Source organism: Perognathus longimembris, chromosome 8, assembly GCF_023159225.1.
Source record: "Perognathus longimembris pacificus isolate PPM17 chromosome 8, ASM2315922v1, whole genome shotgun sequence".
Classification (NCBI taxonomy): Eukaryota; Metazoa; Chordata; class Mammalia; order Rodentia; family Heteromyidae; genus Perognathus; species Perognathus longimembris.
In genome coordinates, this window is record NC_063168.1 from 28129839 (window position 1) to 28156299 (window position 26461).

Consider the following 26461-nt stretch of genomic DNA (forward strand, 5'->3'; position numbering starts at 1 on the left):
GTGAATGAATCCTCAAATGGAGATGGTAAGAGAATTTTTACAATGAAGTAAAGTTACCTAAAGAATCATGAGCCAGTGGCTCATGCCTATTATCCTAGCTATTCAGGAGGCTGAGACCTGAGGATCATGGTTTGAAGGCTGCTGGGCAAGAAAGTCCATGACAGTTTTATCTCCATTAAAAACCTGGAAGTGGAACTGTGGCTCAAGTGGTAGAGTGCTAGCCTTGAGCAAAACAGCTAAGGGACAGTACCAGGCCCTGAATTCAAGCCCCAAGACACACGCACGCACGCATGCACACACACACTCAGAGCTGGCAAAATGGTTCATATAGTAGAGTGTCTGCCTGTCAAGTATAAGGCCCTGACTTCAACCCCAAGTACTGCCAAAAAATTAACATATCAATATTGGATTATTAATTGCAATGAATGTAGTGTTCTAATGTGAGAGACTAGATGCAGAGTATATAGAAATTCTGTACCATCTCCAAATTTTTCTTATAAAGTTAAAAGTAATAAAAACAATAAAAGCTACTATGAATGAAAATTAAAAGCATTCTTTGAACATGAGTTATTTTGGCTTTTTACTGTTTCTTTTTCCTGCTCCCCCATGACCTCTGCTTTTCCAGCTGCAAGGGAGAAATGAGGCAGTTTCACTCAGCTTGGCTCCCTGCCTCTGCGCGACACCTAATGGCATTACAGACATCTGGGTTCTCAACAAGTGTGGTTTCTGTTAGGTCCTCTCCCTGAGGGCTACATACAGATGCCCCCACCTCATTAAGTCTCCACCCAGTTACCTGGGTAACCTGCAGACTTGGAGGCAGTTACCTCCCCTTTCCCTGAGGTCACCTCCTAATCCACCTGGCCACACCCCTTGCCCCTGCCCTAAATAAAGCAGGGCTGGGTGGGGGTCTCTCGCTCTCTCCCTTCTCTCCCGCCATGGATCATCTTGGCCACAGGCCAGCAGTTTGGTAATAAACTTTCTTTCCTGCCTGAATACCGCGTGGCGTTCTCCTTTACCGGCTACCTACTTTAAAAACCTAACATATATGGTGCCGTGACTCGGGAAGGGCTTAAGAGTCAGGACAGGCGAATTCCCCTCTATTTTTCTCCTTTTTCTGGGAGTATCCCCAGTCCTGATGGCCCTTTTTCCGCGAACCGAACTGCTGCGAGTAGCCACGCGGCACTTTTCACTAATATCATTGCTGACCTCCACATCCACCTCCACCTCCACACCACTTGTTTGCCCTGGTGAGTGAAACTGCTGCTGCTCGGGTTCTCTGCCACTCCGTCCGCCGCTTCTGCCGCTTCTGCCTGCCGCTTCTGCCCGGTAAGCTCATTCACTCACCAGGTGCCTCTCTCTCGTGCTTTTTGGGTTTTGCATCACAGTCACACCCAAGCCGGGACACTGCTAGCACGCCTCTTGACAATGAGGCCTGCTCGAAATACTCACTCAGATACAGTTTTTGCCACTGCAATGAAGACTCTGCTAGCACGCCTCTTGACAGTGCAATGAGGCCTGCTCGAAATACTCAGATACAGTTTTTCCCACTGCAATGGTAAATGGTTAGAAGTCACTTATATTCAGGCTCTCTCTCTTTCTCTTTTCCTCTCTTTCTCTTCCTTTTTCTCCCTCTCTCTCTCATCTTCCTGCTTACTTGCTTACTTTATAAAACTCCCAAGTCGTACCATCGTTGTGTGCCTTGCTCACAAAGCTGCCTCTTTTCACAGACTTCTAAAACTGAGGCTTGACCACCAATGTGCTTTGTCAGCAAAGATATCTAAAAGTTCTTTTCTCTAGCATTGACCACGTGGTGAATGTTGGGTTTAACAGGCATCAGCTCAGGCGCCATTATGCCATGCCACATGTTCTCTGTTAGTGTGTTTGTGTCCTGCCACCCCCCTCAACATGGCATCCCACTGGCGTTTATCAAAATATGGTTTCTTCATTTGATAATCTGAAAATTGTTGTTTGCTAGCAAAATTGTTTTTCTAACCGACCACGTGGTTCTAAAATATTGGGCAAAAAAAAAAAAAGAAGTCATTTACTATTGGAATTCCAAAAGAGTCTACTGCTGAAATTCATTTTTGCATGCTGTAAAACCTATGTGCACAGTGTGTATGTCTGTGTAAATGTCATTTGTTATTATGTCCATCTAGCTATATATCTGTGCTAAAACTCATCACATCTACTGAGTTTTGTCATTGCAGAATTCTGGCAAGTATTTGGTCAGTTCTTGACAAGGTACAGGTAAGCTCTAGTCCCCTTGGTCTCCTTGTTGTTTTGATTGGAAATCAAAAAGGGCTTTTGTGACAAAGACTCCTTGGATTGCAGTTCGAAGCCAGCCAGGGCTGAAAATCTCTCTCAAACTCCATCTCCCAACTAACCAGCGAAGAGCCAGGCTGGAAGCATGGCTGAAGAGACTGATCTCTAACCAGCCAAATGCCGGAAGTGGAGCTCAAGTGGTAGAGTACTAGCCTCGAGCAGAAGTGCTCAGGGACAGTGCCCAGGCCCTGAGTTCAAATCCTGTGAATGCCATCAGGGACAAGCCATCCCAGCAACAAGCACCTAGATCCCTGGGACTCAGCCAGTTCAGGGAACAAGGATCATGGAGAGGGGTAAGAGGAGAATTATGTCAGATCCTAAATGGAGTCACTTTGTCTCGCCCTTTCAAAATTAATCAGAGCCGGGGGATCAAGAGATAGTAGCTTGTCCATCTAATGTCCATGCCTGAGTATAAGAACTGTCCAAGTCATCCAATTTTTAATTTTGTGCCCTAAACCCTTCCTTTTGCCTTAATTTTTTTTTTTTTTGTCCATCCCCTGCCTCATGAGACTTCTTCCAGGCTTCATTCAAGGACTGGCATCTACCACCAAGGGACCCTGCTGCTCACCTTCTCCAGGAGAGGCCACATTTCTGCCTTTTACCCCTAATGCCGACGCCCCTTGTCAGCAGGAAGCAGCCAGAGAGAGTCTTCGTCCTTTTTCATAACTATTAAAAGGCTAGAATGTTAGGTCCTCTCCCTGAGGGCTACATACAGATGCCCCCACCTCATTAAGTCTCCACCCAGTTACCTGGGTAACCTGCAGACTTGGAGGCAGTTACCTCCCCTTTCCCTGAGGTCACCTCCTAATCCACCTGGCCACACCCCTTGCCCCTGCCCTAAATAAAGCAGGGCTGGGTGGGGGTCTCTCGCTCTCTCCCTTCTCTCCGGCCATGGATCATCTTGGCCACAGGCCAGCAGTTCGGTAATAAACTTTCTTTCCTGCCTGAATACCGCATGGCGTTCTCCTTTACCGGCTACCTACTTTAAAAACCTAACAGTTTCAATATGAACATTTGATTGCTTCTTTCCAGTCAAGACTACCGGCATTTTTTGTTGTAACCTTTCCATCTTTCTAATAAACATGTTTTCCTAAAAAGTTTTTTTTCTTCTTTATTGTCAAAAGTTTTTTTTTTCTTGTTGTTGTTGATTGTGGAGCTTGAACTCAGGGCCTAGGCTCTGTCTCTAATCTTTTTGCTCAGGGCTAGCTAGCACTCTACCACTTTGAGCCAACGCTCCACTTCTGTTTTGGGGTTTTGTTTTTTGGAAATAAGAGTCTCACAGGAACTTTTCTGCCCAGGCTGGCTTCAAACTAAGATCCTCAGATCTCAGCCTCCTGAGTAGCTAGGATTACAGGCGTGAGCCACCAGCATCTGGCCTAAAAAGTTTTTTAAACATTGAAAGCGAGGTACAATGGATCAAGCTTGTTGTCTTAGCTACCTAGGGGGCATGGCTAGCTTAGGCAAAAAAGTAGTTCATGAAGCCAGGTGCCAATGGCTCATAACTGTAATCCTAGCTACTCAAGAGGCTGAGATTTGAGGATTGAAGTTTGAAGTCAGTCATGCAAGAAAGTCCATGAGACTCTTATCTCCAAATAGGCAACAAGAAAAAAAAAGCCAGTAGTGGAGCTGTGGTTCAAGTGGTAGAGTTCTAGCCTTGAGCAAAAAAGAAAAAGAAGAAAGGGAGGGAGCGAGGTAGGGAGGGAATAAAGTGAGACCCTATCTCAAACAAGAATGAACACAAATAGGGCTGGCAAAGTGGCTCAAGTGGTAGAGCATCTACCTAGCAAGTATAAGGCTCTGACACCACCACCAATAATAATCATAAAGTATATAGGTGCTCTTCTGAATTCACTGTGATAGGGTATCTTGCTACAACCTCAGAAATAAGACCAACTCTCTGAAACAACAGAACTGGCCCTTTGCTTATTCCTAGACTGTCAAAAGGAATAGCCCTGACACCTATTAATTTAGTAAAGCCTACTTGAACAAAGCAAAACCAAACCACAGTTTCTTAACTGGACATCTTCTACACTCAAAGCAGATTCCTTGATCAGTCACATTATAGGAAAATGAAAGTGAGGCATAGAAAACGCAATTGGCTATAGCATAGTTCATTGATTGTCACAGTTAACCAGCTTCAGAGCCTTCTGCAACCAACCAATGTTCACAATTGTGATTAAACCCTACTGGGCTGTTAAGTCACTGAACTGTGACTTAACAATTTCCCCATTCCTCCCCACTTGCAGGCATTCTGATGTGGCACCCACAGGTGACAGCACCCTCAGCACCAGGGACCTCTGGGACCCCCTTAAGCTACAAGGTAGAGACGCAGGTTGGAGGCTCTGAAGCCTCACTGCAGTGGGGGGGGGGGTGAGAATCGATATATCAGCCCTTTAAGTGGGGCTCTGTGCAATCACCACACTGATATTTTTCCATTATTTGAATTATCCTGTTCCTCGTGCTGGGTGGACACAGAGACCCTTTAGAAATGGAAGCTTTCCCATTCCTAGGAAAGACCATGGGGCCACCCAGGCCCTCCATGAACCATGCTCACCATGGAAATCATCTCCTTTCAGAGGCCAGTCCCATCTCTCAGAGGTCAAATAGTATTGTCCATGAGACAGGCCAGCACAGGTAACCTGGCCTGATGGGCCTGCAGAGTTCACTCCAGCTGTGCATCTGGAAGGGTTCTGCTTGACCTAACTGCAGTTGTCTTGAGTCTTAACCACCATGATTGCCCCTGAGTAACCTGGTGTGTTTTCCCCAGTCCCAAAATACTCTAGACAAAACCATTAGGCAACAACAACAACTATGATTAACCCTGAGTTAACCACCATGATTGCCCGAGTAACTGGGTGTGTTTTCCCCAGTCCCAATATACTCTAGACAAAACCATTAGCATGGTTTTATGAGGGAGCCAGGTGCCAACAGTACCTCCTGAGCTCAACATCTTTGATGTTAGTTTGAGGCAAACAGACATGTTCGACTTAGATGAAGTCATATTTGTTCTAACCTTAAGCTCCCTCCCCCTAGCACAAATGACAGGGATCCACTGTCTTGCTGTCCCCCGGGACCACAGTTCTGTTTCCTTTCTGCAATCCTGGATCTGCCCATCTCTTTCCTGGTCTCTGGTCCTCATTAGGACCAGGTTTTGCCAAGACTAATCTCAGCAGCCCACTTTTAGCAATGCAGGATGAAAACCTGTCAGAGTATTTCCCTGCTATCCAGCCAATTCCTGTTATGACTAGTTTCTCCAGTAGAAGTTTAAAATTCTTAACCCAATTATATAATCGCACAGAGACTAAAACCTGTACTTGTCAGATTCCTTTCCAGAGTCTCCTAGAAGATTGAACACTTCAGGCCTGAGTGAACAATTAACCAGCTGTGAAACGAAAACTCATTACACTATGACACAGTTGAAGAAATGGAGTTACCTCGGTGGTATACACCTTAAGATAGTTAACAGAGCTGGGAATAGTGGTCTACACCTATAATCTTCGTATTTGGGAGGCTGAAATCTGAAGGATCATAGTTTGAGACTAGCCTAGGCAAAAGTCTACAAAACCTCATCTCAGCAAATAAAAGACAACCATGGTGATACACATCTGTTATTCCAGCAACGCAGGAAGCATAAATTGGAAGATTGAGGCCCAGAATAGCTTGGTCATAAAATGGAGACCCTATTTTTAAAAACAATGCAAGAAAAACAGGCTGAGGGTAGGGCTCAAGTGGTAGCATATATTCCTAGTAAGCAAAGGCCCAGAGTTACAACCCTGAGGGGAGAGAAAGAGAAAGACAGGAAAGAGGAAGAGGGAAGAGGAGGTAAACAATGAAGACAAAGGAGGAGGAAGGAGGGGGCACTAGAATTAAGATTGGTAGTACTGTATCAGGAGCATGAGATTGTTAGGTATTTCCTCCGATGGTGTGAAAGTGACAATCCCCCTAAATGGGTGGGAGAGACAGTGCACAGGAATTCTGTGGAGGAACAAGGGGGTGGACAGGGCCAGTACCAGGGCAAGAGTGGTCCTGCCTAATGGAGCTGTAATGAGTTAGAGGTGATGATACTGAGAACCCATCTTTTTTTTTTTGGCCAGTCCTGGGCCTTGGACTCAGGGCCTGAGCACTGTCCCTGGCTTCTTCCCGCTCAAGGCTAGCACTCTGCCACTTGAGCCACAGCGCCGCTTCTGGACGTTTTCTGTATATGTGGTGCTGGGGAATCGAACCGAGAGCTTCATGTGTAGGAGGCAGGCACTCTTGCCACTAGGCTATATCCCCAGCCCCTGAGAACCCATCTTTAACACAACTTTTGTGGTCTCTATATCAGCTCCTCTCCTCTCCCCCCCCATCCCTAACCAGATCTTTAGACCTGGCAGGGACCCATATGTTAGTAATTTTGAAATATTTACTTTGCAGCCAGACTGAGGATTCCATGCCCCCTTCTTTCATGGAGTCTGCTTCCTCTTAGCCTGAGCTGGCAGTGGGCCCTAATTCGCATCCCTCAGTCCAGTGTTTCAGCTGCAGCTTCTCTTCCAATTTCCCGATTATGTGTCCTGGTTTGTTTGCCTTGAACTTGCCACAGTCAGTCATTAGCCTATGGATTGGCTGCCCTTGCATTTACTGCCTCTTCCCAGCTTGGACTTTCTAGAAAACAAGTTGAGACCCATGGCTACTTAGCACTATGCCTCAGTGGGGCTCTGTGGCCCCCAGTCTTCTCCTGAGTTGTCAGCCAGCCAGTACAATACTTTTGGGGTGGTCTAATTAGGGTGAGGGTCACCAGGAGACCTCGAGGGAAGGGCTGTGGACTGGACCCTTCACCCAGACTGGTTCAGTCGGCAAGTACCTACATTAGGACACTACATTTTACACTGGACAACTGTGCCATTTTTTTTGAAAGGACACTCCAGGCCAAAAGCTGGTAGTTCACACTTGTCATCCTAGCTACTCAGGAGGCTGAGATCTGAGGATCGAGGTTCTAAGCCAGCTAAAGCAGAAAAATCTGTAAGACTCTTATCTCCAATTAACCACCAGAAAACCAGATGTGGCACGGTGGTTCAAAGTGGCAGAGCATTAGCCTTGAGCAAAAGAGCTTAGGGACAGTGCCCAGGCCCCAAGTTCAAATCCCAGGACCAATACACCAGGGCTGGTACGCGCACGTGTGCGCGTGCGCACACGCACACACACACACACACACGTGAGCTGTCTCTGTAACTTTGAAGGAGTATCTGCCCTTCTAGTGGCTTGACATTAAGATATAAAAAAAAAAAAAGCTCCTGGCAGTTGTCACCACTATAGAATTGTATTAGCTTTTCAGGTCCCTGTAAAAGGACATCTGATGAAACCACTTAAGGCAGGAAGGACCTATTTTGGCTCCAGGGTCTCAGAGGTTCTGTCCATGGTTTCTTGGCTCCATGTACTTGGGAAAAATACCATGGCAGTGGAAGCTTGTGCAGGGGAGAGCTGCTCACCTCCTAACTGAAAGGAAGCAGAGTCAGACATACAGGAAGACAGAGCCCTAAGGACACTTCCTCAGTGACCTACTTCCTCCAACCAGGCTCCATCTTCTACTGTCCACCACCTCCCAAGAATAACATACTATGACTCCATCAAGAGGTCAATCCATTGATTGTGTCAGAGCCTTCAGTATTCAATACTTCCCAAAAGCTCATCAGCTGGAGCCAAGCCTCCAATATGTGAGCCTCTGGGAAACATTTCATAATCAAATCTAATGATGATGGACATCAATGCAGAAAGAAACAATAAAGCTGATCTAGAGAGAGGAGTGAGGCCTGGTGGATGTGTGCTACCAACATCTAACCTTGCTCTTGTTCTATCTGAAGTGTGGCTCTTCAGTAATCTGTCAGTATAAGATGTCCCGTGTCCTTCCAGGAACTCACAAGTATGTTCTTTATCTTTTGCTGCATAAAAGTTTAACTCAAAACATAGTGACCTAAATAACAAACACAAAACCTCTTCATAAGACAAAAGTCTGTCCATCCTCCTGTCTCTGGGTGCAGGACAAGAACTATCCAGAGAAGAGCACATCAGACCAGAGTTTCTAAAATAAAGGAACCTGAAGCGCCACTCATGACCCCTTCACAGTGTTACAGTGGCTCTAGCTTTTAATTAACATCTAAATAGATAATGCTTCTTTTCTATAATTATAATACAGAAATGTCTATGAACAAATGCAGATAATTTTTTTGGCAAATGCCTCAGAAAGAATGCTGCCAGTGACATGCATGGGGCTCCAGGCAGTGGCATCTCTGCAGCCAGGGCGTGGTCAGCATTTGGGGATGGAGGTAAAGATCCGCAAGCCGTGCATCCCTTTGATTTCTTCTTTAAGTGCCTGAGGAAGAGAACATCATCATTTTTTTTTCTGTATTTGATATTGATTACAGAGTATTTTATATAATTCTATATCAGAAAGGGACTACATGTGCTTTAAGTAAATTTTCCTTTATAATTTTTTATCTTTTAAAATCACTAATATCTAGGCTGGAATCAGGTATAGTGAGTGGCTCATGTGTAATCCATGCCCATACTCAGGAGGCTGAGACCAGAAAGATAAAGATTCAAGGCCAGCCAGGGCCAAAAACACTTGAGACTTTATCCTACCCCCCCCCCCCAAAAAAAGCTGAGTATGGTGGTACACATCGGTCATTCCAGCTATATGGGAAATACAAATAGAAGGCTCCAGCTCATGTCCAGCCTAGGCATAAACATAAGATCCTATGTGAAAAGTAACTAAAACAAAAAGGGCTGGAGGCATGGCTCAAGTGGAAGAGTGCCAATTCAGAGCACGTGCGCACGCACACACACACACACCATAAAACCCCCCACAAAACCTTAAGCTGGGCACAGTGTACAAGCCTTATAAGTTCCAGCTATTTAAGAGGCTGAAGAAAGACAACATAGTGATCCCCTGTCTCAAAAGAAGAAAAAAGAAATACCTTATAAGTCTTAAAAATCAGAAAATATACAGTTATACTGTGAAATTACTCTCCCATACCTGTCCTCCAAACCCCAGTTCCCACTCCCATCCCCAAACAGAGAATGGCTGTTTGTTCTTTGCACATCTTCAGGGATTTAAAAATGCACAGTCAGGGCTGGGGATATAGCCTAGTGGCAAGAGTGCCTGCCTCGGATACACGAGGCCCTAGGTTTGATTCCCCAGCACCACATATACAGAAAACGGCCAGAAGCGGCGCTGTGGCTCAAGTGGCAGAGTGCTAGCCTTGAGCGGGAAGAAGCCAGGGACAGTGCTCAGGCCCTGAGTCCAAGGCCCAGGACTGGCCAAAAAACAAACAAACAAACAAATAAAAATGCACAGTCAAGCTAATATGAACATATGTTCTACTTTAGTACCTTTATAAAACACAAATGGTTAACTTTTTTTTTTTTTTGCCAGTCCCTGGGCTTGAACTCAAGGCCTAATCACTGTCCCTGATCATCTTTTGCTCAAAGCTAGCACTCTATCACTTGAGCACAGCGCCACTTCTGGCTTTTCCATCTATGTGGCATTGAGGACTCAAACCCAGTGCTTCATTCATGCTAAGCAAGCACTAAGCCATTGGTCCCAATGATTAACATTTTAAACATAGTTCTATATCTAGCTTTTTTTCTAACTATCTTAGAAATCCTTATTAGGTATCAAGATGCCCTCTTCTCTGTACCAGCCTGCCTACCATATGGATGTACTGTAACTTTTCAACCTGTCCCCCAGTGAATTTAAGTTTCCCAGTTTGCTATTTCAAACAATGAGCAACTTTTCTTTAAAATCATTCCAATCAACACAAATTCCTCAACTGAAAAACAGGCAATAAAGTCACAAAGGAATTTTGTTGGGGCTACAGTGTCTGGTCTTAACTCTAAACAAAATTCTACAGAGATACTGAACTCCTGTAGTGCTGAGAGAGAGAAAGGACACAGCACTGGAGGGGCCCGGAGCGCTCAAGTGTACAGTCAGTACGAAGGAGACAGTCTTATACTAAACAAAACGCTGATCGCCATAGCAGGGGTGGACATTTTCCAGGCTTCTCAGATCTCCTTTCTCTTGGGAGTGGTTCTTTTTCTAGTTGGATCTGTACCCTCCACTGAACCAGCCTGTGAAGTTCAAGGATGACCTGTGACCCAGACTGAACCAATCAGAATATACTTTGGGATTTTTTAGATGGAACCTTGTCTCTTGGGTCACCAGGCTGAAATAATGTCAACTGGAGATGGCTATGGCTTTGCTCCCCACCGAGGAGAGCAAGCCTACCTCATACAGAGATGAGGCCAGTACACGGGAGAAGCTGAAACTCAGTGAGAATACGAGAAAGCAATGTATAAGCTAACTAACTCCTTTTGTTTGCTTATGCTACTTGGTTTCTCACAACATAAAGAACTTTAATACATGTGGTCAGGGCTATAGAAACGGAAGTAGCATTAGAAACAGTATCATCTTTTCCCCCTCATTTGAGCTAAAAAATTTTAAAAGACCCTACTGTTGGTCCAAAATCATCAAGCAAGCAGGTAACAGAGTCAATATACCAACCCAGGTGCTGGCCAAATTTGGTTTCTCCTATTCCTGACTGGTCCTGCTGCGGCTGAGCTGAGTCAGTGAGCTGCCCCTCCAGCACCCCCTCCTCCCCAAGTCCTTATATTCAACTCTACAGACAAGCTCAAATGTCGCTGGGAAAAGCCTCATCATTACTTGGTGAAGAGCCACTTGCTTGGAGTGCTCCTCGAGGCATCCTTGTGTTTGCGCCTGGCCACAGCCAGCCTCTCATTCTTTAAAAACCCCCTTGACTAGTGAGGGCTAGCCATGCAGTCAGCTCACAGGCTTGGAGTAAAGAATCTCCCCAGCTTTGCCACCACAGGCCTTGCACACTACCTCCCAACACCTCCACCCTGCTCTGTGTAGGCACGCCCCAGAGGATCCCCATCTCTGAGATCACACTTTACAACTGAGGAAAGTGAGGCCCTGCTTGGGAGAAGTGGCTTGGTGAAAGTACCATGGGTAAGCAGATGCAGCTCAGTAAATGTGCACTCTCAGAGTTACAGCAGGGGATAGCCACAAAGCAGTTAAGAGAAGTAACAGAGCCCACAAAAATGGACTCGAGGCCGGCAGTGATGCTGCTGTGAGCTGTGACCTGTGAGCCACTCTGCGCAGCTCATCCACCATAGGAAGGACGCCCCACCATAGTGAGATGAGCAGTGAAGAATCCAAGGAGGCGGCAGACACGGAGTGGAATGGGCAGCAGGGACAGGGCACCTGGCCATGTGAGGAGAGGCTAGAAGGCCCCTGCGAGGGAAGCAACGTCTCAAATCAGGTAGATCACATCAAAGATGACAAATCCCAGGCTAGAATTTGACTCTGGGCAACTGGAAAACCCACTGATAGGCTCTGAGGGGGGGAAGACGTGGGTAGTCATACCCTTAGGAAGGGTGATGAGGCAACGAACGGAAATGAGCTGGAGGAAGGGGAGGGGATGATGGCTACTGACCACTGCCTTCCATGCGTGTGCCTTTCCAAAGAGCCAGCTGAGCTCCTGGATGGAGAAGTGGGGGGGGGGGGGGTATGCTGCCTCAGGCAATGTTGAATCAGGAAGGTATATCCCACCTCTGTCCAAATGGAGAGCTAGCACATCATTCCCACCACACCCAAGAGCAGGATGGGGCAGGGGAAATGCTCCTGGCAGGAAGTCCTCTTCATCCCACCTCCCTGGGGCTTGGCCCCAAGCAATTGCTCTGCTCACTGAGTTATTTCCACAGAGCAGCAAGGAACTGTGGGGCCTTGGAGAAGCCAAGCCTCATGTCATAAGTCAGCAGATCCCAGAAAAGCAAGAGCCACTCCTAATGAAGAGCAGGAATGAGTTGGGCTGTTTAATGAGATGCTAGAGAGGAGATTCCAGTGTCAGAAGGGCCCAGAGCCCTTTCCAGAGCCCAGATTTGGACTCCAGAACCCACATCTTGCAACTGTAACTTTGGGCCAAGGGATGCATACAAATTAGTATCATCTTGGAGTCCAGTTCTGCTGGGCAGCCTCTATAATTTGAAAACGAAACCCAAGGCTCACTGCCTGGGGATCAGCTGTGCCTCTCTGGCCTCTCCTATCTGGACTCTAACCTCTGAGACAATGTGGATTGCATCTGGAGGAGCCAGGTGGTTCTGCCCTGCCCCAGCCTGCCTGTCAGACCATCCACTGGCTTTAGTGCTGTGGGAGCCATGTCCAAGGTGAAAGGATAGTACCATGAGAAATGCAAAGGTGAATCTGAAAGGCAACCAGCCCACAAAGGGCTGACAGGTAGAAAGCGACAGACAGACAGAGCAGCATAGTTATCCAGGACACAAGGCAGAAACATTAGCAGCAGAAAGGAGGAGTCAGAGGATGAGGAGCACCATGCTCTGCCACAAGGACAGGACAGCATTTGAGCTGGGGGAAGGACAACCTAGTGGGAGATCCTACTTGGGTTAACAACTAGATGTACAAAGAGAGACCAGCAGGGAGCGACTGGGGTGTGTGCAGGGGTGGGGAGTCCTTAAACAGCAGCACAGGACACTTGAACTCAATGAATGAGGGGTCACTGAGACCCTCACAGCCAGAGCTATGCTTTACAAAAATCAAATTAGCTCACAATGTACAAGACCTTTCAGAATGATGTCAAACACATTGCCAAACGTGGTGAATTTATGGCCATAAGAGCCAAAACTGGCCCCATTCATAAAGAAATGGAAAGACTTGGAAAAAATCATATTAAGTGAAGTAAGCCAGACCCCAAGAAAGACAGACTCCATGGTTTCCCTCATTTGTAATAATAATTAGTATATGTCTAGGACAGCCCCAGCAGAGGGTCACAATAGCTCAATAGCTATGTACATATGATCATATAAAATGATGCTAATCAAAATGAACTCCATGATATGGAAACAAGAAGGCTTTTTGTGTTGTGGTTTTTAATGTACTGTGTGAAGTTATTTTTTTCTTTCATTTTTTTCCCTTTGGTTTATCCCCTGCTGTCACTGTTTTTTATTTTGGTACCTTGTGACTTATATAAACGTTTATCTAATTTGGGAAAGGGAAGGGGAATAACAAAATGATGAGACAAAGGACAAAGGGTGAGCCAATGCAACAGCAATACTCACAAGACATTATGTTGGAAATAAACTTTACAACTTGGGGAGGGAGGAGTTGGGGGGGAGGAAAGTAGAAGAAAAATGAGGGAGGGGGTAACAATGCTCAACAAGAAATGTACTTATTATCTTACTATGTAACTGTAACCCCTCTGTACATCAATTTTACAATAAAAAAATTTTTAAAGAGTCAAAACTGATATAAAACCCAAGTAAACTAAACATGGGGAATGTATGAACTTTGTCTGATTAAACATGGCATTTCAGACCCCAAATGTTCTGTCACTGGGTTGGGACAGTTATAGTAATTCTTAGCCATGCTGTGCACTAATTAATCTGTAGGCAGATCCAAAAACAAAAAGGCTTTCTTTTAGAAAGTCACCAACTACAAAAATGTATCTTTTAACATGCTCACAAATGTTATTCAATATATGACAACAGAAAGCACTGGATGGGGAATAGTGGCATATGCCTATAATCCCATTTCTTAGGAGTCCGAGGCAGGAGGACTGAAGAGTTCAAGGCCAACCTTGGCTACATGGCAAGATCCTATCTATCTCCAAAATAAGAAAAAAAAAAAGAAGAAGCCAGTAACTCAAGCCTGTAATCCTAGCTATTCAGAACAGAAGGCTGAGAACTGAGGATTCAGGCTAGGTTCAAAGCCAACCTGGGCAGGAAAGTCCATGAGGCTCTGATCTCCAATTAACCCAATTAACCACCCAAAAGCTGGAAATGGAGCTATGGCTCAAGTGGTACAGTGCCAGCCTTGAGTGAAAAAGTTCAGGAAAAGTGCCCAGGCTCTGAGTTCAAGCCCCAGGACTGGCACACGCGCGCGCACACACATACACACACACATGCACACACTCACATGCACACATACACACACAGTAAACACTGATAGCATTATACAAGTAATTACAAAGTAACTACAGGGTGAGTAGCTTATGTGCAATTTTGAGTAAAACCTACATTTGCCCACAATCTAATTCCAGAGAATCTCAGCTATTTTTCTCAGGTCTCTGAAGACCCGAGGTCAAGGAGTTGTTCCTCCACTGACCTGATTAACCATCTGGTGTTGCTGGACAGTCCTCTTCTCCTTAAATTCTTCGGATTCGATTTTAATTTCATACATGGCCCCACAGCCTCCTAAAACAAACAAGAGTAAAAGGCCTTTCAATGATTAAGCATGGTAGCCACAGTTCTGTTTAGCCTTGAAGTACTATACAAACCAAGGGGTCTATATATTCTTGTTCAGCATAAACAAAAGCACCCGTGGCTCATGCCTGTAATCCTAGATAGTCAGCAGACTGAGAACTGAGGGCTACAGTTCAAACCCAGTGTGGGCAGTAAAGTCTGCAAGATTCATATCTCCATTCAACAGCAAAAAGCCAGAAATGGAACTGTGGCTCAAGTAGTAGAGCATTAGTCTTGAATGTAATAGCTAAAAGACAGCATCTAGGCCCCAAGTTCAAGCCCCCACATTGGCTCCAGAAAAAAAAAATTAAAGAAAAGAAATGAAATGAAAAGAAAAAGAAAACAGAAAAACTTTAAAGAAGTGAAGAAAAGGATCCTGGCTTTCAATATGTGACTTCCTGGCAGACTGCCTCCACCCACATGTGCTCCTCTTTGCAAGGTCAATGTGCTATGCAGATCATTACATATGGGCAGGAAGGAAGAAATAGCATAAGGAAAATGTGGGGGGGGGGGTGTAGAGCAGGTCATTTTAGTGGGCCCCAAAAGTACCATATTCAGAATAGAGAGGGCTGAATTGCAGTATTTCATCTCCCAAAGGATCTGCAATCAGTTTTCTTAAAGTGCAAAAATATCCTACACTTTGCTTTGAAAAGTGTCTATGATGCTATGCAAAATGGAAAGGAACAAAGAGAGCCAGGGACACTGTAAACCTACTATGCTCGGAGCTGACTTTGAACCTCCTGGTCCACAGCCCTGGTACCTCCGTGAAGCCCTGGCTGGATAAGCTAGAGAGCTGCTGAGGTTGATGATGCCCCTATCACATTGGTGTGAGACTCAGGCAGGAGAATGCCCTCGGCCCTGGGAACACTAGCCACCACATGACAGGCACTACTCAACACACTTTTACTCCTCTTACAGTGTGCTCTAGGATTTCATGTTTTTACTACACAAAGGTTCCTCCCTCAGTGACTAAGAACAGAGAAGGAAAACCAACCAATCACAGTTTCTCCTTGTATACATGTGTGACCTCACAAGGTGGAGCCATTTCTCCCCACCAGCCACCAATCAAACAGCATCAGTTACCAACTGGGTGTCCGTTAAGCCGATTCAGTTCTGACACCATCTCCCCAGTCATAAATGCCAGTTACAAGCTCCAGGCTGTTTCTGTGCTCTGACCCACGAACTATACAGGAGTTCCTGTAATTCCCTCTATGAGATGGATTAGCTGTTCATTTGGCTCAGAGAACTCGCAGAAAACATTTAAGTGTACTGACTGATGGTAAAAGATGTTAAAAACAAAGTGTATAGGAGAAGTATGGAGCTTCTATGCCCTCTCTAGACAACCACCCTCCAGCAATCTATACGCATTTAGCTACCCTGAATTCTCTGAACCCCGTCCTTTTGGTTTTTTTTTTGGCCAGTCCTGGGCCTTGGACTCAGGGCCTGAGCACTGTCCCTGGCTTCTTCCCGCTCAAGGCTAGCACTCTGCCACTTGAGCCACAGCGCCACTTCTGGCCGTTTTCTGTATATGTGGTGCTGGGGAATCGAACCTAGGGCCTCGTGTATCCGAGGCAGGCACTCTTGCCACTAGGCTATATCCCCAGCCCCCTTTTGGTTTTTTATGGAAACTGTTTCATAGGCATGGCTGCTCTTAGACTGAGGCAAACAATTTCAGGTTCCTGTGCAGCATTCCAAGGTATGGTGCAGAATCTTTTCTGAAATAAAAGTGTTAATTCAGAGAAATTCTATATGGCCAGCTCCAAAACAGAAAGGTGAGGAAAGATTCAAATTAATGAATTAGTTTATATTAGACAGTTGTGTTGTGTAGTCCAGGTTGGCTTTGAATCAGTGATCCTACTGCCTTAGCCTCTCCAATGCTACATTTAAAAGCTTATACCATAGATTAGTTTCTATGACCGGCCTTGGGAAAGAAATTCTAGTTTCTTAGCCTGCCTTGGGGAAGGAGTTGTAAACCAGGACCTGTGATCAAAAAACCATATATGTGTGTATGTGTGTGTGCGTGTGTGTGTGTGTGTGTGCATATGTATATATGTATATATACACATATACATACATACATATATACACATATAATATATATACTATATATTATATATATATATATAAAACATAGTATCACACTGACTTCTTACATTTTGTCTGGGATGAGGTAGAGGTAAACTAAAGGTCAAGTTTCCAGGTCTGCCCTAGGCCTGGGGCAGGTTGAGACTTAATGACATCAAAACATCAGCAATGGGGCTGGAATATGGCCTAGTGGCAAAAGTGCTCGCCTCATATACATGAAGCCATGGGTTCGATTCCCCAGCACCACATATATAGAAAATGGCCAGAAGTGGCGCTGTGGCTCAAGTGGCAGAGTGCTAACCTTGAGCAAAAAGAAGCCAGGGACAGTGCTCAGGCCCTGAGTCCAAGGCCCAGGACTGGCAAAAAAAAAGGTCAGCAATGCCTGGAGACCCCTCAGGAAATCAATTTCTAAATGCTCTTCCGATCATATAATATGCATCTAGGGAAAGCAGCTGGCCCCCATGTCAACACTGAATGACTAAGTGCAGCTGGGTGTGGATTCAGGCTAATGTCTATCTAGCTGCATGCAGCTCTGCTGTGTTTCTGGATAAATGCCTATCTCCCTCCAGCTGCGTGTGTAGACACTTATCCCCAAGTCTGCACCTGACACAGAGCTGGTCTAAACTTGAGAGGTATAGTAACTTCCTAAGGAAGGCAGAGCTTGGCTCAGTAGTAGGTAGGCTTAGTACACAGTTTGCCCTGAGTCCTGGTTCTGGTTCTACGGACTCCTCTATCTCCAACCTGGGAGTGGCTGAGGTCTTTTGCCTTTCTGTGTTTGTCTCCTCATGAAGAAAAAAGGGGAGTCGACAAAACTTGCCTGAGATCCTATTCTAGCTCTGCTCTTCTGGGGTGAGAATAATATAGGGAGATTAGATGAAGGTTCATGTTGAGGCAAATGAGGCCACAGACCTGAGCTTTGATTGACTGAGGGTCCTCACTCAAGCTGGGCCATGCCAGCCATCTTGAGCCCCACAGCTGGGGCTGTCCCATTTCTTTCTAATGTTTCCTCACCTCATCAGGTGGGAGAGCCCGAGTTCTATTTGTCAGAAAGCAATATACACTGAGAAGCTTCTGGAAGCAAGTTCCCTCCTTCAAACTCTTTGCCCTCTGGCCCTCCACAGGCAAGATCTTAAAAAGCTCCAACCAACAATGGCAAGGATGAGAAGGCCTTACCTGAAATGTCAGTGACTTTGATAGCTGTGGCTCGAGGAAACTTTTCTTTGAGAATCTGGGTCACTTTGAGCTCTCCCTCAGTCTGGGAAGCAAACATCCGATGGACACAGTGGAGAAGAGGAAGCTGTCACAGACAGAGAAAAGGGTTGTGGCAGAGCAAGATTACGCTGCCCCTGGACAAGTGTGCAAGTCTTGCTGGCCACTTCCCAGCAAGGCAGGCCTTGGGATCTTCCCAGCAGAGCCACAGGCTGTCAGGGAGCTGTGTGGTATGGCGTAATAGCTTTCTAGGACATTGATTTTTTTTTTTTTTTTGCCAGTCCTGGGGCTTGAACTCAGGGCCTGAGCACTGTCCCTGGCTTCTTTTTGCTCAAAGCTAGCTCTCTACCCCTTGAGCCACAGCGCCACTTCTGGCCTTTTCTATATATGTGGTGCTGAGGAATCAAACCCAGGGCTTCATGTATAGGAAGCGAGCACTCTTGCCACTAGGCCACATTCCCAGCCCTGAATACATGTTTTTTGCAGAGGGAAGAAGCTAATTATAAATACTTGTAAAGACAATAAGGCCTCAGACTTAAGAGATGTTTATGACAAAGCTGTGAGAGACACTATTTTGATGCTAGTTTTATAGGTTAGGAAACAGGCCGTAAGGATAGTCCCCAAGGCTGGATCTATCTGTCAGGAAGACACAGCTATGGGAGAGGCCAAGCAGCCCGTCTCACACCTACCCCGCTAAGCCAGGCACTGACCATTCACTGCCCTGCACTGGTAAAGCTAAATTCCGCCTAGCCCTGAGGCCTGATTAACACCATACTCCCCAGCCCAACCCAGCTCTCAACATGGTGTACTCACTCACTGGGGAGAAGCCGCAGAATTCTATGAAATGACATGAAGAAGGAATATTTTTTGATTAATCACTATTGGCAATGCCCTACCCCCTTCCCAGATGGCTACCCTGGGAAGCCAGTGCTTGAGAAAGAATGTGTTTCAACCCTTAGGTCAAAATCAAGTGAGCTTCTGATTAAGCACATGCTGAACAGAAAGCCTAATCAGATCATGAATGCCACAGGCTAGAGATTGTGAACTTATTAGGGCATGTGACCTGGGCCCTCAGCATCAAAGTAAGCTACAGAAAAATGCTCTATGCAGCTAGGCAGATGTTCAGGCATTAGGGAGAGGGAAGGGAATCAAGGACTGGTCCCTGATAGCATGGGAGGGCAGATGGGAGAATAGCAGGGCTGGTACCTTAACACCTCTCAGTCTTGCCTGTCCTCAAGCCTCTCCTGATAGCTCAGAACAGGTGGCTCTTATAGAATCTCAGTGTGCATGGCTTTCTTACCAACTAGCCTTAAAGGCCAAGATGGAGCCTATCCAGCTACAGCAACCTCCCGAGCTGACCTTAAAGCAGGCCCTCTAAAACACATGATAAGGGGAACACTGAATGGGCTGAGTAGGAGCATGACTACTGGGTACACAGGCAAAGAAATTTGGCAGGTAGCTGAAATGCAAGTCAGGAAGTGTGCCGAATAGGACAGAAACTTGATGTTGTGACACTGGGTGTGATTGCTAGGTTGGGGGGGTGGAACTATTCTGAAAACAGGGTCTCAGGAGACAAACACAGTAATCAGAAGGCAAGAAAAATGCGCAGTCACGAGGTGGCTAGCCTATCATCTTAGAGGACCTGTGGGGCAGGCAGCCCTGTTAACAGACTGACAAAATCCCCAGATGACCATTGCCCACACCGAACATCCTATGGGGGAGGGGAGTTAACCACCAGCATTGGGGGAGGTGACAGGAAGGGGCTGCAGGCTGAAGACCAATAGGGCGGCCAGAGAAGAAAGAAACGAGTGAGGCTAAGAATGAGCCAGGAAGGATGGATTGGGATTGGGAGGGAACCCGGGGAGTGTCCTCGGCTGGGCTTCTCCTCCGGGCTGCAGGCTTTGGAGGGTCAAGCTCGCAGGCCCGGCCGACCTTCCCGGGACTCCGACCCTTCCAGGGTTCAGCACCACGCCTAGACCTCAGCGTTTTCCCGCTCCGTAAAGCAAAAACGAAACGAAAGTACAATTGAAAAGCTCCTCCCCGGCGGCACGTGGACCGGCTAGATGCTAGTCCGCGGGCGTCCCGCCTCCACCGGCTCGAAGCTCCTTCGGGGCGCGCCCGGGCCCGGCTCCCCCCCGCACGCCCGTGTCGGCCAAGGGGGGACGGAAGGAAGGAATGAGAGAACGGAACGTGGCCGCCCTGGCCCGGCCGCGTCCTCCAGCCCTGACAGCCGCCGGCCCCAGGTCCCCCCGCAACTCTGCCCGGCGGAAAACAGACCCGGGCCCCGCCGCTCACCCCGCGGCTCCCGCGGAGCAGAGGCACTAACACGACCGGGCACCATGCCGCCATGCCCGGCCGACGCGACCCGCTGCCCGAGGTCACTGTGTGGTCAGAAAAGACGTGGAGCCCAGGACAGAAAGCCGCTGTTGCCGACAAGGTCGCCCTCTGCTGCTTGGAGGCCGCTAGGCCTTCTGGCCACGCCCCGTAGCCCGGCCGCGCCCCGTACGCCCGGCCACGCCCCCAAGGCCTAGTCTCCCAGAACAGGCAGCACTGACAGACTGAGGCTGTTTCCTGGGCCACGACCTCAAAGAGGCTAGCTACTCAGGAAGGAGGCTGAGATCTGAGGATCAGGGTTCGAAGCCAGCCCTGACAGGAAAGTCTGCAAGACTCATCTCCAATTAAATTTCAGAAAAAGCCAGAAGTGGTGCTGTGGCTCAAGTGGTAGAGTGCTAGCCTTGAGCAAAAGGAGCTCAGAGACAGTGCTCAGGTGCAGAGTTCATCCTCAGGAGGGGGGTGGGGGTGGAGGTGGGAGAAAGAGGCTGACTATACAGGACTGAAATGGCAGATGAAGACAGACCTGTAGAGTTGAACAATGAAAACAGATGGAGGACACCACAAATTTAGTTTTGGACTTGCCAGAATTTGAGGAGCCGTTGGACACTACATATAAAAGAGTCCTGAGAACGTAGGGAAAATGTGGAGTAAACAGACAAGTCAAGGCTAAAATTCAACCAGGCCTTTTCTCTCTAGGCTGGACTGATTTGCAGCATGTAGTCCTGATTAATCAGGATTTATTAGTGGGACTTATCAGTTTTTTGTCATATTCAGTGAATATCTCCAAAATTTCACCTGGATAGATCATATCCATATTCCTTCTTTAAAGTAGTCATTCATTCTAGTATTGATTCCAGCCCTTACCATTTCACCTTTTGATTACTTCTGTTTGATTCCTTAAAAGTTATAGGTCTAACTAGAAGCAGCTCATAAATCTTTCTTATTGGTATCAATGATACAATTAAAGCTATGGGAAATTTTTCCTAGCAGTGAACCCCCTTTGGTGTCCAAACCAGATGGTTTGATTGAGACAGACTCATCCCTAGTTCTAAAAGTGGTCATACCGAGGTGTTAGTTAACTAGATGGTGATTGGTTTAAGACTGGCCACATAATCTGAGCCAGTAGGAAAGCTGAAACTACTGGCAACCATGTGAGTAGAGCTGTTTGGAAATGAAACAGACACAAAAGAAAGCAAAGCTCAAAGAAGACAGATGGTTGTACATTGCTTATTCAAAGAAGCCAGCAACACTGGAATGAACACTAAATCAAATTCAGATGAGTTTGTAACTTGTAACTAACCCAGCTTAAGTTCATAGATCAGTATTTGCAGAATTACTCATTTGCTTTATCGAAAGTAATATTTTTTTTAACACCAATTTTCTCCTTCCCCATTATTTAACACCTACCCACATAACTCTGTGGTGCTGAACTATTTGGGTCTTTGCCCCATCCTGCTTTTCTTATTGTTTCCATAATGCTGTTTTCATGTAAAATGAAAACATTTACTACTTAAAATCCCTCAGACTCCCTATCAATAAATCCGTAGGTGGGCTGGGAATGTGGCTTAGTGGTAGAGTACTTGCCTACCATGCATGAAGCCCTGGGTTCAATTCCTCAGAACCACATATATAGAAAAAGCCAGAAGTGGCACTGTGTCTCAAAGGGTAAAGTGCCTACCCTTGAGCAAAAGAAGCTCAGGGACAGTGCCCAAGCCCTGAGTTCAAGCCCCAGCACTGGAAAAAAAAATCCCTAGGCAATAACCAATTTCTTCCACATGATTTAATCCTTACCTGTTTGCTCAGCTGAAACCTACTGTTCAGAAATACTAAACTACTGGAACCTTCCTGCACAACATATACCATGTGTTTGGTTATGTAATTACCCATCTTTTTAGTCGGCACAGCCTTGTCTCTTCTGGAAGCCATCACTAACCACCTTACAAGAAAAGCAGGGCCTAAAAAGTATACACAACTTTTATTTCCCTTAGAGCCTGTTAGCATATTCAAGTGTTTTTCCGCAGTTCTGTAAGCTCCACAAGGACACAACTTTAATTTAGTCATCTATTATCAACAGCCCAACATGGAACAGGACAAAAGCTTGTGCACTGTGATTGCTGAGCAGAACTGACAAGAGCTGAACAATCTGAGCTTCCTGAGTTTGAATCTGATCCTTTAAAAAAAAAAATTGGGGGCTGGGAATATGGCCTAGTGGTAGAGTGCTTGCATTGTATACATGAAGCCCTGGATTCGATTCCTCAGCACTGCATATACAGAAAAGGCCAGAAGTGGCACTGTGGCTCAAATGGCAGCGTGCTACCCTTGAGCACAAAGAAAGAAGCCAGGGACAGTGCTCAGGCCCTGAGCTCAAGCCCTAGGACTGGCAAAAAAAAAAAAAACCAAAAGGATTGAGAGAAAATCTCACCAATCATAGGATTTCAAATTAGTTCCAATATAACTGTTCAAGTATAATTTTTTAAATTTTTAACAATTTTATTTATTTCAAGCGTGGTTCCCCCCCCCCCCCCCCACACACACACAAAAAGGTGCTAGGCAGAAAAAAAATCCTTGACTTATGACATGGAAGAGGCATTTAGCTTCCAGGAGACACTACTGAGGGACGCTGAGCCTAGTGGCCAGCAGTAGCAGTGTAGGCAGTCATGTTATTTGCTGCCAACGGTACTGAAGTGCCAGACTTTGAAGTCGGGCCCCATTTTACCATGTGAACCCCATTTTAGAATCGAACCCTGAGCCAATCAGATTTGTACCTGTGTCCTAATCTTGCTTGCTTGAACACCTGATTGTTGTAACCTTGTTCTTTGCCTTTATAAGCCCTGTGTAATCGCAGCTCGAGACTTCCTCCTAACCTCCACTGTGTTGGTGGGTAGGACGAGGCCCGAGCCGCAGCCCGCTTGAATAAAGTCTTGCCTTGCTTTTGCATTTCGGAATGTCTGAGTCTCGATGGTCTTCTTGGTGGTGGTTTCGCGAGTTGGCACAACAGTACAAAGCATGACCTGGACATTTTTTTCTTGGCTGTGATACTTCAAATCCTGACTCTGTCCCTCCCAACAATTATCTATGCTAATTTATTGATCTTTCATAATACTTCAAATTCCGGAAATAAAAATGATAGGAGAGGGCTGGGAATATGGCCTAGTGGCAAGAGTGCTTGCCTCATATACATGAGGCCCTGGGTTCGATTCCTCAGCACCACATATACAGAAAATGGCCAGAAGTGGCGCTGTGGCTCAAGTGGCAGATTGCTAGCCTTGAGCAAAGAAAGAAGCCAGGGACAGTGCTCAGGCCCTGAGTTCACGGCCTAGGACTGGCCAAAAAAAATATATAAATAAATAAATAAAAATGATAGGAGAAAAAAGCCTTTCAAATTTTCATAAAATCTGTAAAACCTGAAAAAATCTCCAATTTCAATATTTAAATAAGTGTTGAGACACATGTTAGTCATTTTCTGCTTTCAATATATTTTATTCTGATGAAATTACAAAAGTAGATACAAAATACTTTTATTTTGAAAAGTACAGTTAACTGACTTAGAAAAATAGATAAAGTCCCAAAAGGTTTAAAAATACAACATAAATTTTTATGTAAAGAACATTCAAAAATATTTTAGGTGGTAACTAAGACTAAATTAAACAAACTATTTTTGATGTACAACAAACAATGTTCTACAATCAGTCTGTAACACACTGGTAATTCATTTGGAGTTACAGAATACTTGAAATAAAATCTAACGAGAAAACCCAAGTGAATTTCAATGCTTCAGTAAAATTGCTGCCAGATATATTATCCTCCAAAGCCTTTTACAGTCCAGAAGTATCAAAACTGATTATGAAACTAGGAATATGCCTACTACTTTCCCTGTTCAATGTAATTTTACAGTAGTAAAACCAATCCAAATCCACTTACTGTCCTGACCTCAGCAGGAAGACTGCTCCTGTTGAAGGTGCTCAGTGCTTGGGGTGCAGGCCAACGTTTTCCTGGCCAAGGCTTCATAGTGGTAGGGGACAGCCTCACATAAAGCTGCCCTTGTGTCTGCACTACTAGAAAAACTCTGCTTCCGTTATCAGTCAAGGAGAAGACAGATCTGCATTTCTCTAGTAAGTAGCTGTCTGAACTAGAGCTCTTAAAAAATAATACCGTGTTAGTTGGAAGCCTATGATCACTTTATTCACAATGTGAAGGAGAATAAATGATGTATTTGGCTGTCAATATAAAAACTGTAGTACAAGAAGTATAAATATTTCTTAAAGGCCTGAAAATTAAAGCACCACAGGATTAATTTCATAATTTAGTAAGCACTACCCACCCTATGACTGTATGACTGGATCAGATTCTGAGAGACAATTTCTTAGGAGAGTAAAGGGAAGGGAATGATGCAGAATAGGCAGAACCTAGGAATAGGCAAATAAAGACACATATTCCTTCAAATGCTTACCAAAGAGTGGCTCTGTAGCCACCCAGCAAGGTGCTATCCTTTTCCCATTCTCTTCCCTTCCTCCATTTCTCTTCCTCCTCTCACAAATAATATACTGTTTGAGTACATTGTTGTTTAAGCCAGCCTGATTTGAGAAACTATTCTCATTTTTAAAAAGAAAAAAATACATAGATTGAAAACAGGTTTGGGGGAGCAAAACGGAGAAAAATGGACAGAAGGGTGAGCAAATGCAGTCGTTATATTCAGTGTACATTATGTTTAAAAAAATGAACTACGTAACTTGTGGGTAGGGACAGGAGGGAAAATGGGGAAGAACTAATGAAGAAGTGACATTGACCAAGAAACACTGTACTCAACCTGACTTAAGCAATTGTAATCCCTTTGTACAACTACTTAATAACAACAAAAAAGGCAAAAAGAAAAGGCAGAAATAAAACTAAAAGACATTGCAAATGTAAATTACCAGCAAACTTTTAACTCCATTTATAGGCTATTTGTACTATTGTCCTAGCATGTAACCGTCTTTGGTTCATGTTGGGTCCTAGTCATGAGGAAAGAGAGGATTTCTATTATTGAAAACACATAGAAAGAAATGAGAAGCTCTACTTCAGAATATCTGAAATATAAGGGATGATAGTACAACCACTGTTGAAAATTTTCATTCCCTGAGGACTTAAAAATGAAAGGCCATGAAATAATTATTTTCTAGGTGGCAGCTTAGGAACTGGCTTTCCTGTTTGCAAATGATCAACCTAATTGTGCAGAACAGCTGACATTTAGACCTTTGGATAAACATAAAACATGGGCTGGAATGTATCATAAAATGTGAAAGAGTGGCTGTCCTCTCCCTAAGTGATGAATTCACTCTTAAATTCAAGCTTTAGCCTAAATTAGATGAAATAGTTCCTTTACAACTCCATGCATATTTAGGAGCTTTCTGAAATTGAGTTATTAAAAATGGGGGCTTCTACACAATTCTTTATAGTCTACTGGAATAAAAATAAATTAAAAAAAAACACTTACCAAATCTAACCTTTATCAAAAGACAATAGTGAGTGCTTTGCAAAAATCATAGCTCACAAAACTAAAGTTCTGCCAGTCTGACAGGTCTTCCAGGAAACCTATGCCTGGCATATTTCAAGCATGAAAAACAGTCAAGTCTTCACTAAAGGGAAATATTCTTTTATCAATTACAAAGAAGTTCAAGTTTTGATGCATCATTTAAAACAAGATAAAATCCCTATGTAGGTTCAATCCATCCTTTTGAGTATTAATGGACTTGATTTTAACCTTACTTCTCCCATTTTGTCTCCTTTTAACTCTTTCCCTCTCTCTTCCCCCTCTCTCCCTCTTTCTCTCTCTTGCTTATGAATAGGTAGAAAACCTATTAAGGTATGCCCTTAAAGGTTTTTATTTTACTTGTAGTCTGGTTTTGTTCTTAATGGTATAAAATCAGTGCATTCCTACTACTCATACAAACTGTCAATCACAGTAAAAAACATAATTTTTTTTTTTGCCAGTCCTGGGGCTTGGACTCCGGGCCTGAGCACTGTCCCTGGCTTCCTTTTGCTCAAGGCTTGCACTCTGCCACTTGAGCCACAGTGCCACTTCTGGCCATTTTCCATATATGTGGTACTGGGGAATTGAACCCAGGGCTTCATGTATACGAGGCAGGCTCTCTTGCCACTAGGCCATATTCCCAGCCCATAAAAATATTTTTTTAGGAAATAAAATAATGAAGCATTAAATACT

The 26461-nt window shown here is 45.1% G+C and overlaps 1 protein-coding gene and 1 long non-coding RNA gene across 2 annotated transcripts; both read right to left on the reverse strand.

Moving 5' to 3' along the window:
• Positions 1–3045: 3045 nt before the first annotated feature.
• On the reverse strand, positions 3046–26207 carry LOC125356360. Its single transcript, XR_007211880.1, has 3 exons — positions 24289–26207; positions 21840–21843; positions 3046–3057 (listed from the first exon to the last, which is right to left on the reverse strand). It is a non-coding gene; the product is annotated as an uncharacterized LOC125356360 (long non-coding RNA).
• Positions 8419–20381, reverse strand: Bola3 (bolA family member 3). Its single transcript, XM_048352770.1, has 4 exons — positions 20221–20381; positions 17890–18013; positions 14495–14583; positions 8419–8668 (listed from the first exon to the last, which is right to left on the reverse strand). The coding sequence occupies exons 1-4, from the start codon at positions 20272–20274 to the stop codon at positions 8603–8605; spliced, it is 333 nt and encodes a 110-aa protein (XP_048208727.1). The 5' UTR covers positions 20275–20381; the 3' UTR covers positions 8419–8602.
• Positions 26208–26461: the final 254 nt, after the last annotated feature.